This window comes from Centrocercus urophasianus, unplaced genomic scaffold (assembly GCF_019232065.1).
Source record: "Centrocercus urophasianus isolate 14NV4802_14NV808 unplaced genomic scaffold, USGS_Curo_1.0 seq_25, whole genome shotgun sequence".
NCBI lineage: Eukaryota > Metazoa > Chordata > Aves > Galliformes > Phasianidae > Centrocercus > Centrocercus urophasianus.
The window spans coordinates 8,911,206-8,929,347 of NW_024884811.1; the positions used below are offsets into that span (position 1 = coordinate 8,911,206).

Genomic DNA, 18,142 nt, shown 5'->3' on the forward strand with positions numbered 1-18,142 from the left:
ACTGATTCTTTTTCAGGAGAACTAGCTGGAAGATTAGCAATACTCTCTAAAATAAATTATAGAAACATTTTAGTCCTTCACATGGATTAAACCTGAATTAGCTCTTGACAGAGAAAAGGAAAAGGGTTATAAGCAATAAATCACTGGGTCCACATGCAGAAAACCTACTCAAGATTTCTCAAGCCAAATGTTTTTGCGTATATATAAAAAAATATTTATTTATGTTACAGTTTTTGTTGTTACTATTATTTGTAATCTTTAAGTTTTTAAATTTTACCTATGAATGTAGAATATGAATGTTTCCTGAAGTATCAAATGTTTGAAGTTTATCAGACTTTCAAATCCTTTAGCCAGGCTTTAAGACAGAATGATTTCTCAGTCCCACAGAATGGTAGACAAATGCTTGCCTGTGGTGCTGCTGTGTTGCATATCTTGGTGCTAATAGGTTTAGACAAAAATACAGACACTGACTTTTTTGTATGTAAAATGTTAATGGTCAAATTAGGTATAGCATATGTCACAGCTGGGCAAAGTCAAGCTGACCTAAGCATGGCATACTTGGAAATATGACAATCCATCCACTCCAATCGACATTATAAATGGGAGATGTCAGCCAGAAGTCAGACTGAAAAAAAAATGCTTTTTAGTACATTACAACAGCTTTGCATGAAATGCTTTTAGAGAATGATCTCTGCACACATTTTAAACTGACATTCTTTATCCAGACGTAAAAGGTACCTTTAGATTTATTGTACTGATTGTAATGTAGTTTCTAGATGAAGCCTTGAAGCTGATGGTCCTTGAGCTTGAATTTGACCCATTGTGCACATACATGAAATGCCACCACTGCCATCAGAGGCAGTTCTATGACGGGGAAAAGCATTTTAAGTTCCAGAGGGGCTTAAAATCTGCTGCTATTTTTTTGCCTCTGTATCTTTCACAAATGCACAGACACACACACACACACATCTGGTCTCCTGGAGCACTGGTAATTGTGACATTTTTTAAAATTCTTTCCTATTCAGAAGCAAGCTACAGTTTTAGAGCATGGGCTAATGAAAATCAATTATCAACCCTGAGATGGGGAGAAAAAGCAAAGAGGAAGAGCAGCAAGGCAGCAACTGGGCTTATGAAATTAAAAATGAAAATAAAAGCAAATCTGTTTCTCATCCTGACAAATGAGGCAGGACTGCCTGTCTGTCATCCCATTCATCATGCAGATGACTGCTCAGCAGCTCTAGGCATGTAATCATGCAATCCCCTTCCCCAAATTTCTACAGTTGTTGCCAACTGTTTGTAAATATTCTAGATAAAAAGTGTGGGAAATTGAACTTTACAAACCTAAAAGATCCATAGAGTTTAAAAATATATTTTTTTCTTGTTTCATTTTAACAGAGATTTTTTTGCTTTAACTGTTACGGAGCCGAGCTGTTTTTCACCAGGAGAGAGAAAATGGCAATGATACTAGATCTAGGAGGTTGGAAAACAAACAGGTGGTGAAAAATTAATAATAAGTACTCATCTTTACTGTTGCTAAAAAAAATCTTTGTATCAGAGGAGACTCAATAATACATGGCATGCCATCTGGTTTGCCCACAGACCGCGGCAATGAGATTTGCAGATTACAGCTGGCTCCTCACAGCCACTGTCACCCAGTTAACCCAGAGCTTGAATGAAAGCAGCCTATGAACAAAGGGCAGCAGAACCTTCCTTTCTGAAGGAAAATCTTCAGCTAGCTGCCCCAGCAAGCTAGCTGCCACAATTCTAGGCTCAGTGTTTGAGGGTGGTGTAATCCTTTATCTTGTTTTTGCTGAACTTTCAGAGCAGCACCTTCAAATAAAGCTTTCGGTTGCTCCTGAATAGGCAGGAAATTCTGTCCCAAGCTGTTGAACAGAGCAGTACTTGCAACTGTGAGCAGCAAGCCTTCAGCATGATACTACCAGCTGATACAAAAGACTCAGAACATCCCCTTGTCTTAACAAGTTGCAGTGTGAAAATCCATCTTCCAATTTGAGCATCATGTAGAGACTCCACTCAGATTAGCTCTCTTGTCCAAAAGCTCGTCATCTGGTCTGCACTAACCATGAGAGCTTATTCATTCTCTAGAAAATAGAGAAGGATCTTTCATAAGAGCAGTTCAGTTTGGAGCTCAACAGCAGCAATAAGAGGGACATGCTCTGGAGCTGTCCTTTTCTTTGGATGACTGAGTACATCACTGGTGTTCACAGAATCACAGAATCAGATCACAGAATCACCCGGGTTGGAAGGGACCTCAAGGATCATGTAGTTCCAACCCCCCTGCCTAGCAGGGCCACCAAACACACACATTCAGATCAGGTTGCCCAGGACCCTGTCCAACCTGGCCTTAAACACATCCAAGGACGGGGCATCCACAACCTCCCTGGTCAGCCCGTTCCAGGGCCTAACCACTCTCCTTGTAAAGAACTTCCCCCTAACATCCAACCTAAATCTTCCCTCCTTCAACTTGGATCCATTTCCCCTAGTCCTGCTGTTGTCAGCCCTTTTGAAGAGTTTACTCCCCTCCTGGGTGTAGGTTCCCTTCAGGTATTGATAGGCTGCAATGAGGTCACCCCGCAGCCTTCTCTTCTCCAGGCTGAAGTCAGGCTGTGTTCAGATTACTTGAGCAACACAAGATCTATTTCTTGTAGAGCAGAATGAAGCTAAGTCCTCTAGTTCTTATCTTCTGAGTGCTGAATGTCCAGACTCAGCATACATGGATCGAGAAAATCTCTATGTGTGGAGATGAAATGTGCTCCATGGGTTTAGTGGCTTTTTCTGCCACAACAGGTTAAAAAGCTTGACAGAGAGAAAAAAATTTATTAGGCAGCTTGTGGCTGGGCAGCAATACTCACTACAAACAGCCATCACAACATCACTGACTTTTACTTCAAATGTAAAACATGTTTGTGACCTTGTCTGTGTGAAAAAAGTACATAGTAGTGCATATCTTAACCAAAGATGCGAAAAAGAAATGCACTGAACAAATCACACATTTTGTTCAAACTCTGAACTAAAGCTTCAAACACAATTCTCCCACGAGGATACAATGCAAGAGAGCACAGAGAGCACACAAGACAAATGCTAAATATATCATCCAGAATAATGCTAGAAGGCTCTTAGGTATGAAAATACATCTTGGAAGATAAGATGACACAGCTGAGAGTAATTCTAGCTTTCCTTTTGGATCAGCTGTTCTTTAAAAACATTACATTTTTTTGGATCCTCATTTCTCCTTGTCTGGTTAAAATGACACATTTTTATGGAAACATCTTGATACTCACAAAATATATGGTAATATAACCATCCATTTTAAGTTCTATAACTCTGATGAAAGTTTTCTTCATATTTTTTTACACTTGAGCCAGATGGATGAGAAATCTAACCCATTAAGGTCAAAAGCAACATAAAAATATTAAAAGACAACCCCACTCATAGCATCCCATTTTTTTCATTGAGTTACAGTAATGCTTTCAGGTAAGTTAGAAACTACTCATCAGATTGCTCATTTCTGTGGAATAATCCACATTCACTGACATCACAGAAAATACAATGGTTGCTATAATTCCTATGGAAAGCATTTTAAAGTATTAACTGTCTCTCCACAAAATCAAAAATCCTGCCTTTGGGCATAGGCAATGTATCCGGAAATAAATTTTTCAAGATAATGTACACTATCAGAACAGTTTAGTGATATCAAACATTACCTCTGATAGCTAATATAAATCTCAATAGCAAATATGAATTTGAATTTACTTACCAATCCTGCACAGCATTGAAGGATTCTTCATTTGTGATGTCATACATTAAAATGAAACCCATTGCACCCCGATAGTAAGCCGTGGTAATTGTTCTGTATCTCTCCTGACCTGCTGTGTCCTGAAACAGTAAAAAAAAAACCTTTTACATACTGTAGATAAACAGACAATTTTTTTTCCCCTTTCTTTTATAATTAGAAAGAGAACTAGCAAACTAGCAATGGTCACTGCACAACTGTGCAATCCTATTCATAAAATTAATTGAAAGGTGAGGAAAATGAGAATAACAACAGAAAGGAGTATTCTGCTTTGGATCATAATAAGAGGAACATGTCCATTCTGCAACATAGTGAGTGGTAAAAAGCAGAAAGAATGTTTTATATCAGAAGCCATTCACTGCTTCATATTGTGCAATGTATTTTGGATGAGAACCTTGTTTTCTACTCCTGTCTGAGAGCTTCCCATTTTGATAGAGGGGAAAGGTAAGGTCTTATGTTCTGAAGAAACAGTTGGGGCAAATCAGCATCCCTAAGACTTCTACCATAAGATCAGTATGGTTCTTGAAGTCTGTGGATGTACTGGCTAAAAATCAATGTTTAACTGCTCTGTTCGTATGATTTTAAACCACTGAAGTTCACGTCAACTTTAGCAAAAACAGAAATTTGTGCCGACAAAATATAGGGCTGAGATATTGTCCTTCTAAAATAAGAATGATCTCTGGCAAACAAAAGATGGCTACTACAGACCAGTTTTCTCCCTCATTCTCTGTATTTCTGTAAAGTAAGGAATGAAAGTTTTCTTTTTTTCTTACTCCTTGCTTTACTTATTTCCATTAAAAAAAAATCTTCCCATCCGGGAGCATTTGTTACTACATTTACATGCAGTGTCTACCATAACTACCTGTACCGAGTCTGTACTGAGACTATGAGATAAAAGCAATAGTGAAATTACAGGAAGAGCGTAACTATATCCCATTCCAACAAACCTATTTAATATTTTTATCTGTGAACCTTGGAAGCTTTAGGTGAACCATACATAACATTTCTGTGTAGTCCTCTAAATCTCTAATAGACAAGCTGTATATCTTTTTTTTTTCAACAGACTTTGAGTCATAATTACATTATTTCAGATATTTTGGGTAGATGAGAACCAGTTTATAATACGATCAAATTTATTTGTCTTCCTGCTGAAAAAGAGAAATAATTTGAGGTAAACAGTGCTTTATTTAGATTGTTTTCTGAAAGGGTTTCCTGTGTTAGTTGCACTGCCTTATGAAAAGGAGAAAAATAATCAGGCATTCTTTATGCATATGTCATGCATTCTATAATCCAACAAAGTAAAAAAAAGAGATTCTACATGTATCAGAAACTACTTATTGAATAACAAATATAATAAGACAGTTGCTGAGACCAAACAAGGATATGTCTAAAATACATGTATTCAGTACATCCTGGTTTATGGCTGCTATTGCCTTGATGTAGTTTCAGTGCTCCAAGGCTAAAAGAGAAGTTAGACACTAAAAGGCCATGTGGCTCTGCCTGTGTGAGAAACATCAGACAGGCTTAAACTTCTCCTGTTTGCATTCTGAGCTGGCTGACACTTTTCCACATGAAGTCCAGAGGCAGGATAGCTGTTCTAACTGCTACAAATTTTCTGGGGGTACTCCTGAAATTAAGGTATTAAGACTCTTCCACTAAGCCACTGTACATTCTAACACACATATGTCAGTTCTCTCTCAGTAGATTGTGCTCTGTAAATAAGAGGAAAATTACCATTGAAATTTCAAGGAAAAACATTATTAGCAGGAAAAATGCAACCTTTCATTGTAAAAAAAAAACACACATGCCTTCGTATTTCTTGTACAGAGTAAGTTTCATGTTTCACTGGCTTCATTTATTTGATTTGATACTTAGAAAAAGAGCTGGGAGGGATATGCTACAGTCTTACTGTACAGAACAGATGCAATTTCTAAACAAGTTTTGTCAGTGTCTGCTTGCGTGCTTGTCTGTCAGTGGCATGTTTGGTTGGCAATATGACGCTGTGACAAGCAGAAGGCTACTGTTACTGAAGCAAGTCTTATTTTGCTGTGGGTAATATCTACTGAAACCTGTCTGCAGATAAGAGTGAACAGTGCTCACAATCGAACCAGAAGGCACTGAGGCTCCCTAGCTTAAGACACTAACCACTTTGCAGACAGTCTTAAAGGGAGTCAGTATGGACCTAGGCATTCTAATTACAGAGAATAAAAATGAGTGTAAAGTAAGACAAAGAAAGATAAAAGTTCTTAAATACTTTACACAAATGGAAGGATCTGCAGATGAGGATCCAAACACAGACAGAGTGGACCAAGGCACTGGGTTTGACTTGGTCAAAGGAAGGAAGCAGATATTTGGGTTTTGTTCTCTATACAGCAAGCATATAGTATATGCCTGCAGCTAATGTGACAACGACAAAAAAATTCATAAATGGTCTGTCAGCATATGGCATAGATGGATGACCATTAACAAGGCGGAGTTTAATCGGTTCATATGTTGATAATCACATTCATGTTGGTGTTATTACCAGTGCACTTGCTATAAAAAACCACAATTTTCATTGCTCTAATGTACAGATTATGTGCAGGAGTGTTTACGGTTCTGTGAGAAATGAAATTAATACCAGAAATCAGTTTTGTCAATGTTTTTGTGTTTAAATGTTCATAGGCATTTCCTCTGTATTCTGACTACAATATATTAAAAAACACCCCAAAGATAGCTCCTTATATAGTATTGCCAATTAACAGCAATAGCATGTTGGAGGAAGTAGTACGCTGAAAATATGAAATTCTTTAATATTAAGCAACACATTTTATTATACTGGTTTAATGTATCTGCATTAGATACTGCAGTAGTGTAAGTGGATTTTTCTGTTTATTAACTTTTATTCTTACAGAAGAACTGAGCAGAAAAAAACTAATTTTCACATTTCACCATCTTTATATCTGTAAATCACTGTGATTTTTATCCTGGGGTTAGGTATGGCAGCTGACTGCTGTTATTTCACTTCAATCATCTTTTTAGCAAGACCATGGAATTGAACTGGTGACCATCTTTTTAGGCTTATATTCTGAAATATAATGTTGATATATTGCACTGATGTTTAGTTTAGCAAACTAAACAAAATAAGCCTGAGGAAGAATAAAATTTGACCTACTAATGAATGGCATTTTAACCAAGGCAGTTCATTTTCATCTTTGATGGGAAGAAAACAAGACACATGGATCATCCTGGGGGCTCTTTCATTCATGGGAATAAAGTATGATAAGGACAATTGACTGCTCATTAAAGAAGTAGAGTAGAAAAACCAAAGAGGATGAATGACAGTGAGGGAATGCTCTAGGACAGCAATGGTTGCAGAGGACTGGGAGAGCTATAATGTAATAGCCATCTGCGTAAGCAGAAATATGTAGAGACAGCAGTCCAGCTGGCATAGAAGAAATAACCTGCACATAAAGATAAGCATTTATGGAGCTAGAAAGTATCAAAACACAAAACACAGAAACCCTGGTTTTTATAAATATTTTGAAAATAATGACCATTTAGGCTTCCAATATAGAGTTAGCTGAACTAATTTAGCAGAAGTAAATCACCTTTACCATCAAGGCCTGCTAAGGCAGATGTCATCCAGAATGTCTGCCACATTAGAACATATACTTCAATTATACCAACGATTTTGAGCAATGCATTAAATCTGTGCCTTTCTGAATTAATTTGCTGTGTGTGCAGTCCCTATCCCTTGTCTAGCACTTCACCACTGACATGAAGAATACTTTATGTAAATAGCTTCTAAGTGGAGTAACTTCTTATTAATGCAGACAGTTTATAAGGTGAAAGCAAACAGCATTTGGCAGCAAAAACTTTTAATGAGTTTGTCATTATGGAATTCAGTCTGGAAAACACAAACTGATTTTACAACACACTCGAGTGACTCTATGCCTCTGTATTTCTACATTGTATGCAAAACATACAAATGTCATTTTACATTACTTTCCCCACATTTTAAGTTTTACACATATCGGGCAATCCCAGGTACTGGGGGGTCCTGGTGCTCAAGCAGCTGGACATGAGCCAGAGTGCGCGCTTGCAGCCCGGAAGCCAACTGTGTTCTGGACTGCACTAAAAAGGGGTGGCCAGCAGGGAGAGGGAGGTGATCGTCCCCCTCTACTCAGCTCTTGTGAGGCCCCATCTGCAAAACTGCATCCAGGCCTGGGGCCCACAGTACAGGAAGGACGTGGAGCTCTTGGAGTGGGTCCAGAGCAGGGCCACTAAGACGATCAGAGGGCTGGAGCACCTCTACTATGGAGAAAGCTTGAGGGAACTGGACCTGTTTAGCTTGGAGAAGAGAAGGCTCCGGGGAGGCCTTATTGTGGCCTTCCAGTACTTAAGGGACCATATAAACAGGAGGGAGTAGCTGTTTGAAAGGGTGGACAGTGATAGGACAAGGGCGAATGCTTTTAAACTGAGACAGGGGAGGCTTAGGTTAGATATCAGGAGGAAGTTTTTCATGCAGAGGGTGGTGAAGCACTGGAACAGGTTGCCCAAGGAGGCTGTGGATGCCCCATCGTGGAGGCATTCAAGGCCAGGCTGGATGTGGCTCTGGGCAGCCTGGTCTGGCAGTTGGTGACCCTGCACATAGCAGGGGGTTGAAACTGGATGATCGCTGTGATCCTTTTCAACCCAGACCATTCTATGATTCTACGATTGTGCCAGAAAATTGGCAATACTGGAAGATTTCTTTGACAGCATCTATATCTCTGGTGAAGATCATTTGAAAAGAGGCAAACAGAAAGATAAAATTAGAAATGTGAATTGGGTGAATTATCACTTTACAGGTCAATATTTTCTGTGAACTTAAACAAAATTGGCAGAGTGATCAAGAATGGCAGCTGCTTTATGAGTTTCATGTTTCTTTCCTGCTGTTGCTTCCCAATGGTTATTTATACATTCCATCAAAGAGACTGTATGTTTCCTTCTTTTCCTATGTTTTTACATGAAAGGACTTGAGGCAGTAAGTGAATGAAAATCTAAACTGGCTCTTTCCTGAGCAGCTTAAAAGACATATCTCTGATCTTTCCTCAGGGATCTCTGTGATCTCAATGAATAAAGTATAAAAAGGGAAATATGACAAACACAAAATCAGTATGTACACTTTTCAGAGAGGGAGAGCCTCTGCAAAAATCATCTTCCTCCGGGTATGGACAGATGCAAACCCATCCAAAGCCTACTGCCAGCCACCCAGGAAGAGTAGCTGCAGGTCTACAGCAGAAGTGACTGAGAAGGGCACAAAAAATGAGAAAAGAGAGGAGAAGCATTGCAGCAAAATGAGAGACTGCTCTGGGTGTATCACTTCTCTGGAAGCAGCACTTCCAACAGAAATCACTGGGCCCAGAGAAGGAAACATATGAACACTTACTGATATGAATGGAAAACATTTCAAACCTGTTTCTTCAGCTAAGGTATGCAAAGAAAATACAGCACTGTGTACGGCCAATTCAGATCTTGATTGTGGACCTATCTCCTCCCAGCAGTTCCTTCAGAATTCTAATGGCTTTGGTTTCCCTGGAATTCTGTTCTTTTATATAAATACATTTGTGTGTGTTTGTATCTACCTAAGTACATATATATTTAAGAAAAAAACAAAAAACAAAACACATTTGGAAGTTAAAAAGCCAGCTACTCAGCCTGCCTGTACATGTAATCTAGTGTATGCTAACTAGTATGTATGTTGTATGATGACTGTATGCTAGTCCCTATAACTCACCGTGAAATCAGAGTCGGTAGGTCATTCATCATATTAAAAGGCTGTAAGTATGGCAGGGCCAGCTGGAAATAGCTGGGTACAGAGCTGAGGAGAGAGGCAATATTCCAAATGTACACAGCAAAACGGCTCCAGGAGGTTTGTTTGGGTGGTGGAAGGTGGGGCAGAGCTTCTTCTAGAGGAACAGTTTAGTCCCAGAAAACCCAGGCCACAGTTGTAAGAACTTTGTTAGATTTGCTTTCTCTCACCACATCCCTGCAGCTGGTAACTGTGCCTGAAGTTGCTATCTGTTCAGATTTCCTATTTTCCTTCTCTCCTGTTCTTTTTTCTTTTTTTTTTTTTTTTTTTTTTCCCTGTACTTTTTTCCTTTATTTTTAAGACCTACAGAAAACTTTCATTCTCTGCAGTCCAGATACCACCCCTCCTAAAATACACAGCTTACAAAAGTCATTGAACCACTGCCTCCTTCCTAGCTCAGCACAGCTGCTATTTGTTCTGGAGCCATGTTTTGAGCCTCCCTGCCGTATCAGTAGCATGCCTCCGTCTTTCCTTACCATGGTGAAATCAGTGAGTCTCGGCATTTTCTTCAAAAATAAAAGAGGTGAATTTGATTCAAGTACCACTTTGTTCTTTAAACAAGCTTCATGTTATGGCCTAGAAAGTATTTTTCTTTCTAGAAATGCCCAGGTTTTAATTTTAGAATATATTTTCTTCTATTCTAAGGAGAGAGTTGCAGAACCAAACTTTAAATTCAGCTCCAAAAACATGGTGGAAATCAAGAATTTACAAAATACTCTAATTTGCAATTCATGTAGTAATGCAAGTATTTTTTTCTGATTAAAATTAAAGGGCAATTAATATTATTAGTCTAGCCTGTAACTGTATCTAGGGAAAGATCGGTTGAATACTTTCATATTTCTAGCATTACATTTAATTACTTGTAAATCAGGCTGTAGATATTTCTTCATAGTTTAAAAAAAAAAAAAAAGAAAACAGAGAATCACGCTGAAAAAATTGTTACATACAAACAAGATCAGCAAAGCTTTGATAAGAATCTTTGTTCTAATAGGCAGCTATTATCACTAGGAAGGAAAACAATAGGATATTCCTAGTCTTGTCTTATTTTCTTTTTAAAGCCCCTGCTCCTGGAATTCTGTGACTGTGCAAAACAACAGCTGAATTAACAAACCAATCCAGTAATACTAAAACCTAGCACTGATTTCTGGTGAAGCTTGAAGGGGTCAGAGCAATCTGCTTTTGAGTAAAAGGAACACACAAAAAATTGCTGTATCAACAATAATGTTTTAAGAAACAGTTATCTTAGAAATCTGATACTTGAGTATATTATTTGCAATTTTCAGACTTGCCAGTAAGTCTCCTTCCAGGACTGTACTTGGCAACTGTGAAGCTAAGCAGTGTCCATCATACATACAGTACCACAAGGACAGACTTTGCAGCAGACTCAGTCCTAATAATATGCGACTTATGCCTAATTGCTATCTGAGAAGCAGAGTTGTTTCATGCACTGATGAAGGAGACAATAAATAGTCCTAATCTCTGCTTTGGTGACTGCTATTTTGTATTTACAATTTGACTGTTTCAAAACTGGCTTTTCAAAAAAAAAAAAAAACAACCCACAAAGCAATTAGTCTCCTAAAAATGGTTGTGTGCCTGCCCTATGACAAATTTGTTGTTATTTCTTTATTTATTTTACAGTGGTGCCAAAGCTTTTACATCTTGCCTGATTTTTCATCATTTTTGAAAGGCATTTGCCTTTCATTTAGCAGTGAAGGTAAAAAGCAATGGACTAAGTTATACATTCAGAAACTAAGCTGGCTGTTAAGACACAAACAGGCAGCATCACCTACATATATTGGAATGGCACTACCTTCTGCCTCTTCCCACTTTTATACTTTGATTAGATACTTATACATCTTTGGATTAATTACTTCTCTCTAGAACTTGTTATTCACAAAATATGTGCATGAAGCTTTCAGATTACTCTCTCCTTTATCATTATGTCCTATTCTGCACCTTGAAGACAGTATTCTACTAATAGTACTAATACTAATACAAATAGAATCATAGAATCATAGAATCGCAAGGTTGGAAACGACCTTCAAGATCATCCAGTCCAACCACCCTCCCATTCCTATTAGTACCACAAGCTACTAAACCATATCTCGTAGCTCCTCATCCAGACGCCTCTTGAACACTGGCAGGGACGGTGACTCCACCACCTCCCTGGGCAGCCATTCCAGTGCCTGACCACCCTCTGAGAGAAAAAGTTTCTCCTTATGTCCAACCTAAACCTCCTCTGGTATAACTTCTGGCTATTTCCTCAGGTCCTACTATTTGCCTGGGAGAAGAGGCCAGACCCTTTTACATAACAATCTCCCTTCAGGAAGTTGTAAAGTGCAATGAGGTCTCCCCTGGAAATACTACTATTAGTACTCATTACTCAGAGTTAATCAACTTGCCCTTCTTAATCGGGATGAGGGTGAACTCCACGGATACAGAGAAGTTTGGGCAGCCGTTTTGATCAGAGCTCTATGTCAGCAGCTCATTGCACTGTACAAATTTGCACAACACCATCATCATGTAACAAGATTATGCAAATCCTTGTCCACTGATTAGCTAACGGTGCTTCAGCTCTTAAGAGCTATGAACATAATTCTATCCTTATGGCAACATGAAGCTTAGCAGATTTTTGTTCTGGCAGGTTATTTTATGAGCAGAGTTTTGTAACTCTTTCAGATAAAAGTCTGAATTAGTAGTTCAAAGGACATTCTTAAGCCACAAACCACACTTTCCAGAAAATGTCTCTTCACCTCTGCTTTTCCCTGTGAAAAACCCACATGTTTAAGTTGTGCAAGAATGTTCTTATTAAATATTAATGATCTTTTAAACTTTCCCAAGAGTAGAAGAATGATTTTCTGTGCAGAATATTAAGTTCACAAAATACATTTAAATGGTCAGCAAAATTACTATCAAGTCAAGCTTTTCACACAAATTTCAAAATATCAGTTCAATTTCAGTTAACTAAAAAAAATAAAAAGAATTGTTTTATCACAAAACAAGTCATATTCTACCCATTTCAGGCAAAAGACTGCAAATGTGCTATTTCTGGAAAAGTTCAGGCATGGTTCAAATTCAATCCCATTGAGATATTTTTTTGAAGTTTCTTTGTGTAGTGAACTCTCTAGGTGACTTCTATATCACCTCTTTCTATGGTGTATTGGGATGCTGAGATATAAAAGGAACATCAGTGACTTTCAGAGAATCATTTTCTTTTAGGACAGACATCAAAGTTATCTGAAGAAATTCTGGTAAGTCTTCATATGTAATATACTAGGAAGATGCTTTGAGATTTTAAGGCTTAGATAAAAAAAAGAGCTGCTTTTACAAGACAGCCTTCATCAAGCTCTCCTTTCTTCCCTTCAATGTTAACTGCTTTGCACTCCAAAAATCTGTAAGCACCGAACTTGCTTAATGTGGTTTGGGGTTAGATTGTTGAGTTTCCCACCAACAGAGCATTTCCTGCTTTAACTTTTTTTTTTTTTTTTTTTTCCTTCTTGGTTCAGATATTTTTGATTAGTAATTTACTTCTGCAGTGTTCAGTATTACACAGCATGGTCAGGTAGCCAGAGTCATTAATGTGCCAGGTGAGTTCTTCTGGTGTCATTCAGCTGAGGGTGTACAAAGTAGTTCTGTTAAAGGGAAGGATAGATAAAGGACGGGTAGCACAGGACAGAAGACGTCAGCCATCAAGAACTGAAAGGGTTTTTTATAGCGTGGGACTCCACCACTCTGTCCAGACAGCTATTGAAACAAAGGTGATACATGGAAGACCAAGAAACTGTCCCTAAACCTATTATATACTCAGTATCTTCTTTAGCTCTTTCAAAGTGTATCTTCAATTATCAACTGGTACAGGACTCGAAATCTGCTATTGCCTGCCTTGAAATTAATCACATTAGTTGTGAGAAAATTAACACAAAGATATCAATCACTAATATGCTGCTTGTACTATCAATCCCTAGGTAGGATTTGTCTTTTAATTTTAGGAATCTTTAAATTGTTTTGAAATCACAAAGAAAGATAAGTGTCATCAAAGCAGGATGTACCTCTTAGATAAACCAGAAGGACTGTGAGAATCTCTTCAAGGAAAAAAGAAGGTTAAAGATGCTAAATGGAAATAAGAATGTAATCCACAATGTGATTTGGTATGGTGGATTTTTGTTTGTCCTCTTATATAAGGAAAGAAATACAATTCAGAACAGCACAGGTCACTCTGACAAAGAAACGCTTATTTACCCTGAAAACATCTTAGGAGCTGACATAATGTAAAACACGTCAGCCAACCATGAACTTTATGTTGTTCCCATATAAAGCAGTAAATTACTAAAGAGAGAGCTGTAAGTAGATGTTAAAAATGTCATGGGGAGTTCTGACATAAAGTGGAACAATTACAGTAGATTTCAGCTAAATTGCCTTGTAATTTGGCCCCTAATCTCTTTTCTTTTTTAGCTCAAACTGGTTGAGAGTTATGTGTTTAGCATATGTATAATCATATTTAGCAATTCTAATGAACTCTGTAATTTTATGCTCAAACTTTTAAGAGGAACAGTCTCACCAGAAAGCATAATTACCACATTACCTGATGACCTATTAATATTTTGTATTTTTTCTAACTAGAAATTTAATCTTTTTACATACCACATCTATTTCAGAGTCCTGATGACAATAGACAAAGATACTATAGCTGTATCCATCTCAGCATTATGGCTATTGCAGTTTGTATAGAAAGGGAATTCAGAACACTGTATTTCTGTTTCTCTCTCAGACATGGTCAAAATCAGTCCCATTCTGAAACAATTAGGACATTTTCTACAGATTAGAAGTTGTTTCCCTGATCAGTGCAAAGCTATTTTTTGGGTTTGAACAGTTATCCTGCCTTTTTAAAATGTTTTTGAGTCCTATCACACTTATCAAAAAAGCTATGTAAGTTTTGTTAGTAAAGATTTGGCTCTATGTGGAAACACCTCTGACAAAAGTCTCCTCTGACAAGAGTGGTCAACAAGATGGATTCCAATTTTACCAAAATATAAACATGTAAAGATACTAAAGACATTTATGGGGAGATATTCGATGCACCATATTTTTAAATGCCTAAACAATTATTCTACTTGCCTTAAACATATGGGAATTTACTTTCTAAGTACTTGAAGACAACACAACTTGTCCCTTGAGAAATAAATTGCAGTAAATTTTTCTGTGCAAAGTCTAAAATTTATGAGAAAAAAAAAAATTGATGTGTAAGTAGGTACGAGTGTGCAAATTCACAGGCCTTAGCAAGCTAAAAGACGGGAAGTGCTTACAGTATATTTATGTGGAAATACACTTAACTGTTTTTTAGCCATTTCTCTAAGCATCTATTACTGGCAACCAGCCCAGAAAAACTGGTGGACTAGCTAAACCACTAGTCTGATGCTATACAGTCATCCTTACAATCTTGCAAAACATTCAAGATGGCTCAAAACTAGAATTTAGTATCAAATTTTGTCAAAATATTTCCAGAAAAATATTTCTAGAAAATATGACATACTTTTTTTTTCAAAGTACAGTAAACAACGTTGGTATTAACAACACTTTAAAGAAAAAAAGGATATGTTCATTCAAAGTTTCTTAGAAAAGAAAAAAAAAAAAAAAAAAAAGCAATATATGAAGAAAAGAAACAGTTTCACAAGAAGGATATTACCTACCTCCCACGTATATATTCAAAAAAGGTCAGGCATGCAAAGCAGTAGCAACAACTCAACACGCAGAGAGAGTTCAAAGCTTTATGAGTACCTGCTTGTCAAGAGAGTTTACAAACAACTCTTCAATAAGCACAAAGCAAACATTATAAGTGCATGGGTAGGTCAGTGCACTTTGGGAAAAAATTACAAATCCAAAAGTCCTCATTCAGGAAAATAACTTCCAATGGAAATTCAGACTTCAAGGTACTTTGCTGGATGAGAACTGGAATAATGCCACATTCCAGAATAAATTCCAAGTGAACAACCATTATTTCTTGGACTTCAAAAGAAATTTGAATTTTTCAGACTTATGCAGAGAAAGAGAGGTGAAGGTTAACATAATTTCTAAAACTAATACTTTGTGTTTATATGCTGGGAAAAAGCATGTGAAACTTTTGATGCTCTACCATTTCTAGGTGATGATCATTTTTAGCTGTCTTGCATGAAGTTTTCTACCTACAAGCATGTAGTAAATGGGGGAAAAAAAAAGAAAAAAAAAAAAAAAAAAGAAGTAAAATTTGTGCGTATTAAGAATAGTAATTGAATCAAACTCATCAAGGAACTTCTGGCCAAAACCATAAAACAATTGCCACTAGAAGCAGGTACTAAATCATAGGCTGTAGAAATGCACGGAGAAACAGAATCATAGAAACATTGTGTAAAAGAGACTGGGACTTGGTGGACTTGACTCTGAGGCCATTTCTATTTCACATTTACAGAGTGTAACACACAGAGGCACAATAATTGCCATATCCCTTATATCCAAGAATTTATGTGACTATTTTTGAAGCTTTTCTTGATCCTTTCAGAACACAAACAGTTCCTAAGTTTTCTGAGGAACTCACAGCAATTCTGATTTTACAAGGTGATTTAATTTGGGCATATTTTTTTAAAATCAGCATGTGAACCAGTTGTTTAGGCATTCCAACCACATGAAATTTTCAAGCAGAATAATATAAGAAAAAAAGAGTTCTTCAGTCTGTAACTCTAGTTCACAGAACCACAGAATTACAGAATCACAAAATCATGAAGGTTGGAAAAGACCTTCAAGATCCACCTATCACCAACAGTACTCACTAAACCATGTCCTTCAACACAAAATCCAAGTTACTTTAAATCTATGCTGCTCTTTCTCTTAAATAATAAAATCTATATTAACTAAGGAGAAATCCTACTCATATAATTAGTAAATTAATTAACTTTCCAGAAAGATCCAAGCACATTTTTGTTGATCTTAACATAGACAATTCTATCAGTTCTGAAATCAATTACCAAACAAAAACATACGAAAAGATCTTGATGTGTTAAGGTAAAAAGCTTGATTTAAATTCTTATATTTATTGCCAGGTGAATTGACTGCTATTGGTTATTTGAAAAGACCTCAGTGCAAATATTTTAATGAAATACAACAGAAGTTATAAATAATTTCTAACAGTAAGATTTAGACCACATATATTGTACTGTGCTTCAGCTGTGATTTTAAAACTACAGGTATTTTTCCAGTATTTAGAGTTATTCTTTTGTAATGCATCATATAGAAGTAGGAAATTACAGTCTAACGGAAGCAGAAAAATAACCAGCTGTGAAAACTGTAGCAAGCATTACAATCAGAGCTAAATTAAAGCAGTAACTATTACAAAACCGGACATTGGGATTTTATGTAGTCCAAGAACAGTCTAATAATTTTCAAAGGGCATTCCTGCCTGCAGTGAACCACTGACACCATAGAAGATAGTTCTTTGATGACAAGAACTGTACTGTAGTTCACACATGGTTCTATTTCATCTTTAATTTTAAAAAGTCATTAAAACAAAGATGCAGCTTCCTGGAAACCATGATATTCCACTACAGCTCTATTCCATTTTTTGCCTGTCTTCTATCACACAACAGTGGTTTTAAATCTGTAGAAGTTTTCACTAATTTTTAAGCAATATATTCACACAGCTGCATATTTCTATGTTTATACACAAAAGTACGTATATAAATACATATGTACACAATATGACCATAATTATATATAATATTCATATTACAATGCAAAGATGTATTTGGGAAATCTTTTCAAAGTACTGTGTCTTTATATCAAGGATAATGATAGCAAAATTGTAACATTGTGAAATCTTGCCTATGCTTCCAGAATTCTGACTCCCCTCATAAGGTCATGATGAGAAGAAAATAAATCTAATCACAATTGCTCCCATAGATATTTACATTTCACCAAGCACAAAGAGGAAAATCATTTTCAGAGGAGTTAAGCTATGATTCATTCTATGGTTTTTAGGAGTAGGAATGAAAAAGCAAACATAATAGTCTATAGTTATTTCAGATTCATGTATTATCTCCTGAAAAAAAATTTAATATGAAATTAAATGTAAAAGATATCCAATCAAAGGAATCTGTTCTAATAGCAAATTAGACTTATCTAATGCCAAAATCCAACTTAGTGCCTCAAAAAGGAAACCAAGCAGTCTTAACATCATTAAGGTTCCCTAACCATGCCTCTCCAGGCCTCTTTCATAGAGAGGACATCAGTTGGGGTGGTTGAGTATTTTCTCTGCATGCAATCTCTGCCTTTGGCTGCTGGAACCTGAAAAGAAGCCCCAGAAATCTTTTCACTGAATATAACACTGATCAGCATGTTAACTGGAAATTACATTATCAGACTCCCAATCAAGTATAGTCTGAATCTTAGATAAAAGATGATAATTATTTCTACCCTGATTTGATTAAGCTGTGGGACATGTTCTCTTTTTGTGCAAACATAATTGA

General features: G+C 36.9%; 1 protein-coding gene across 1 annotated transcript in view; it reads right to left on the reverse strand.

The window, feature by feature from the left end:
- Positions 1-1,732: 1,732 nt before the first annotated feature.
- RAB3C (RAB3C, member RAS oncogene family) overlaps positions 1,733-18,142 on the reverse strand; it is a 59,111-nt gene continuing 42,701 nt past the window's right edge. Inside the window, exons 3-4 of the mRNA XM_042825997.1 lie at positions 3,779-3,897; positions 1,733-1,883 (exon numbers count right to left, since the gene is read on the reverse strand). Coding sequence (XP_042681931.1) covers positions 1,733-1,883; positions 3,779-3,897 — 270 coding nt within the window. The remainder of the gene's footprint in view (positions 1,884-3,778; positions 3,898-18,142) is intronic.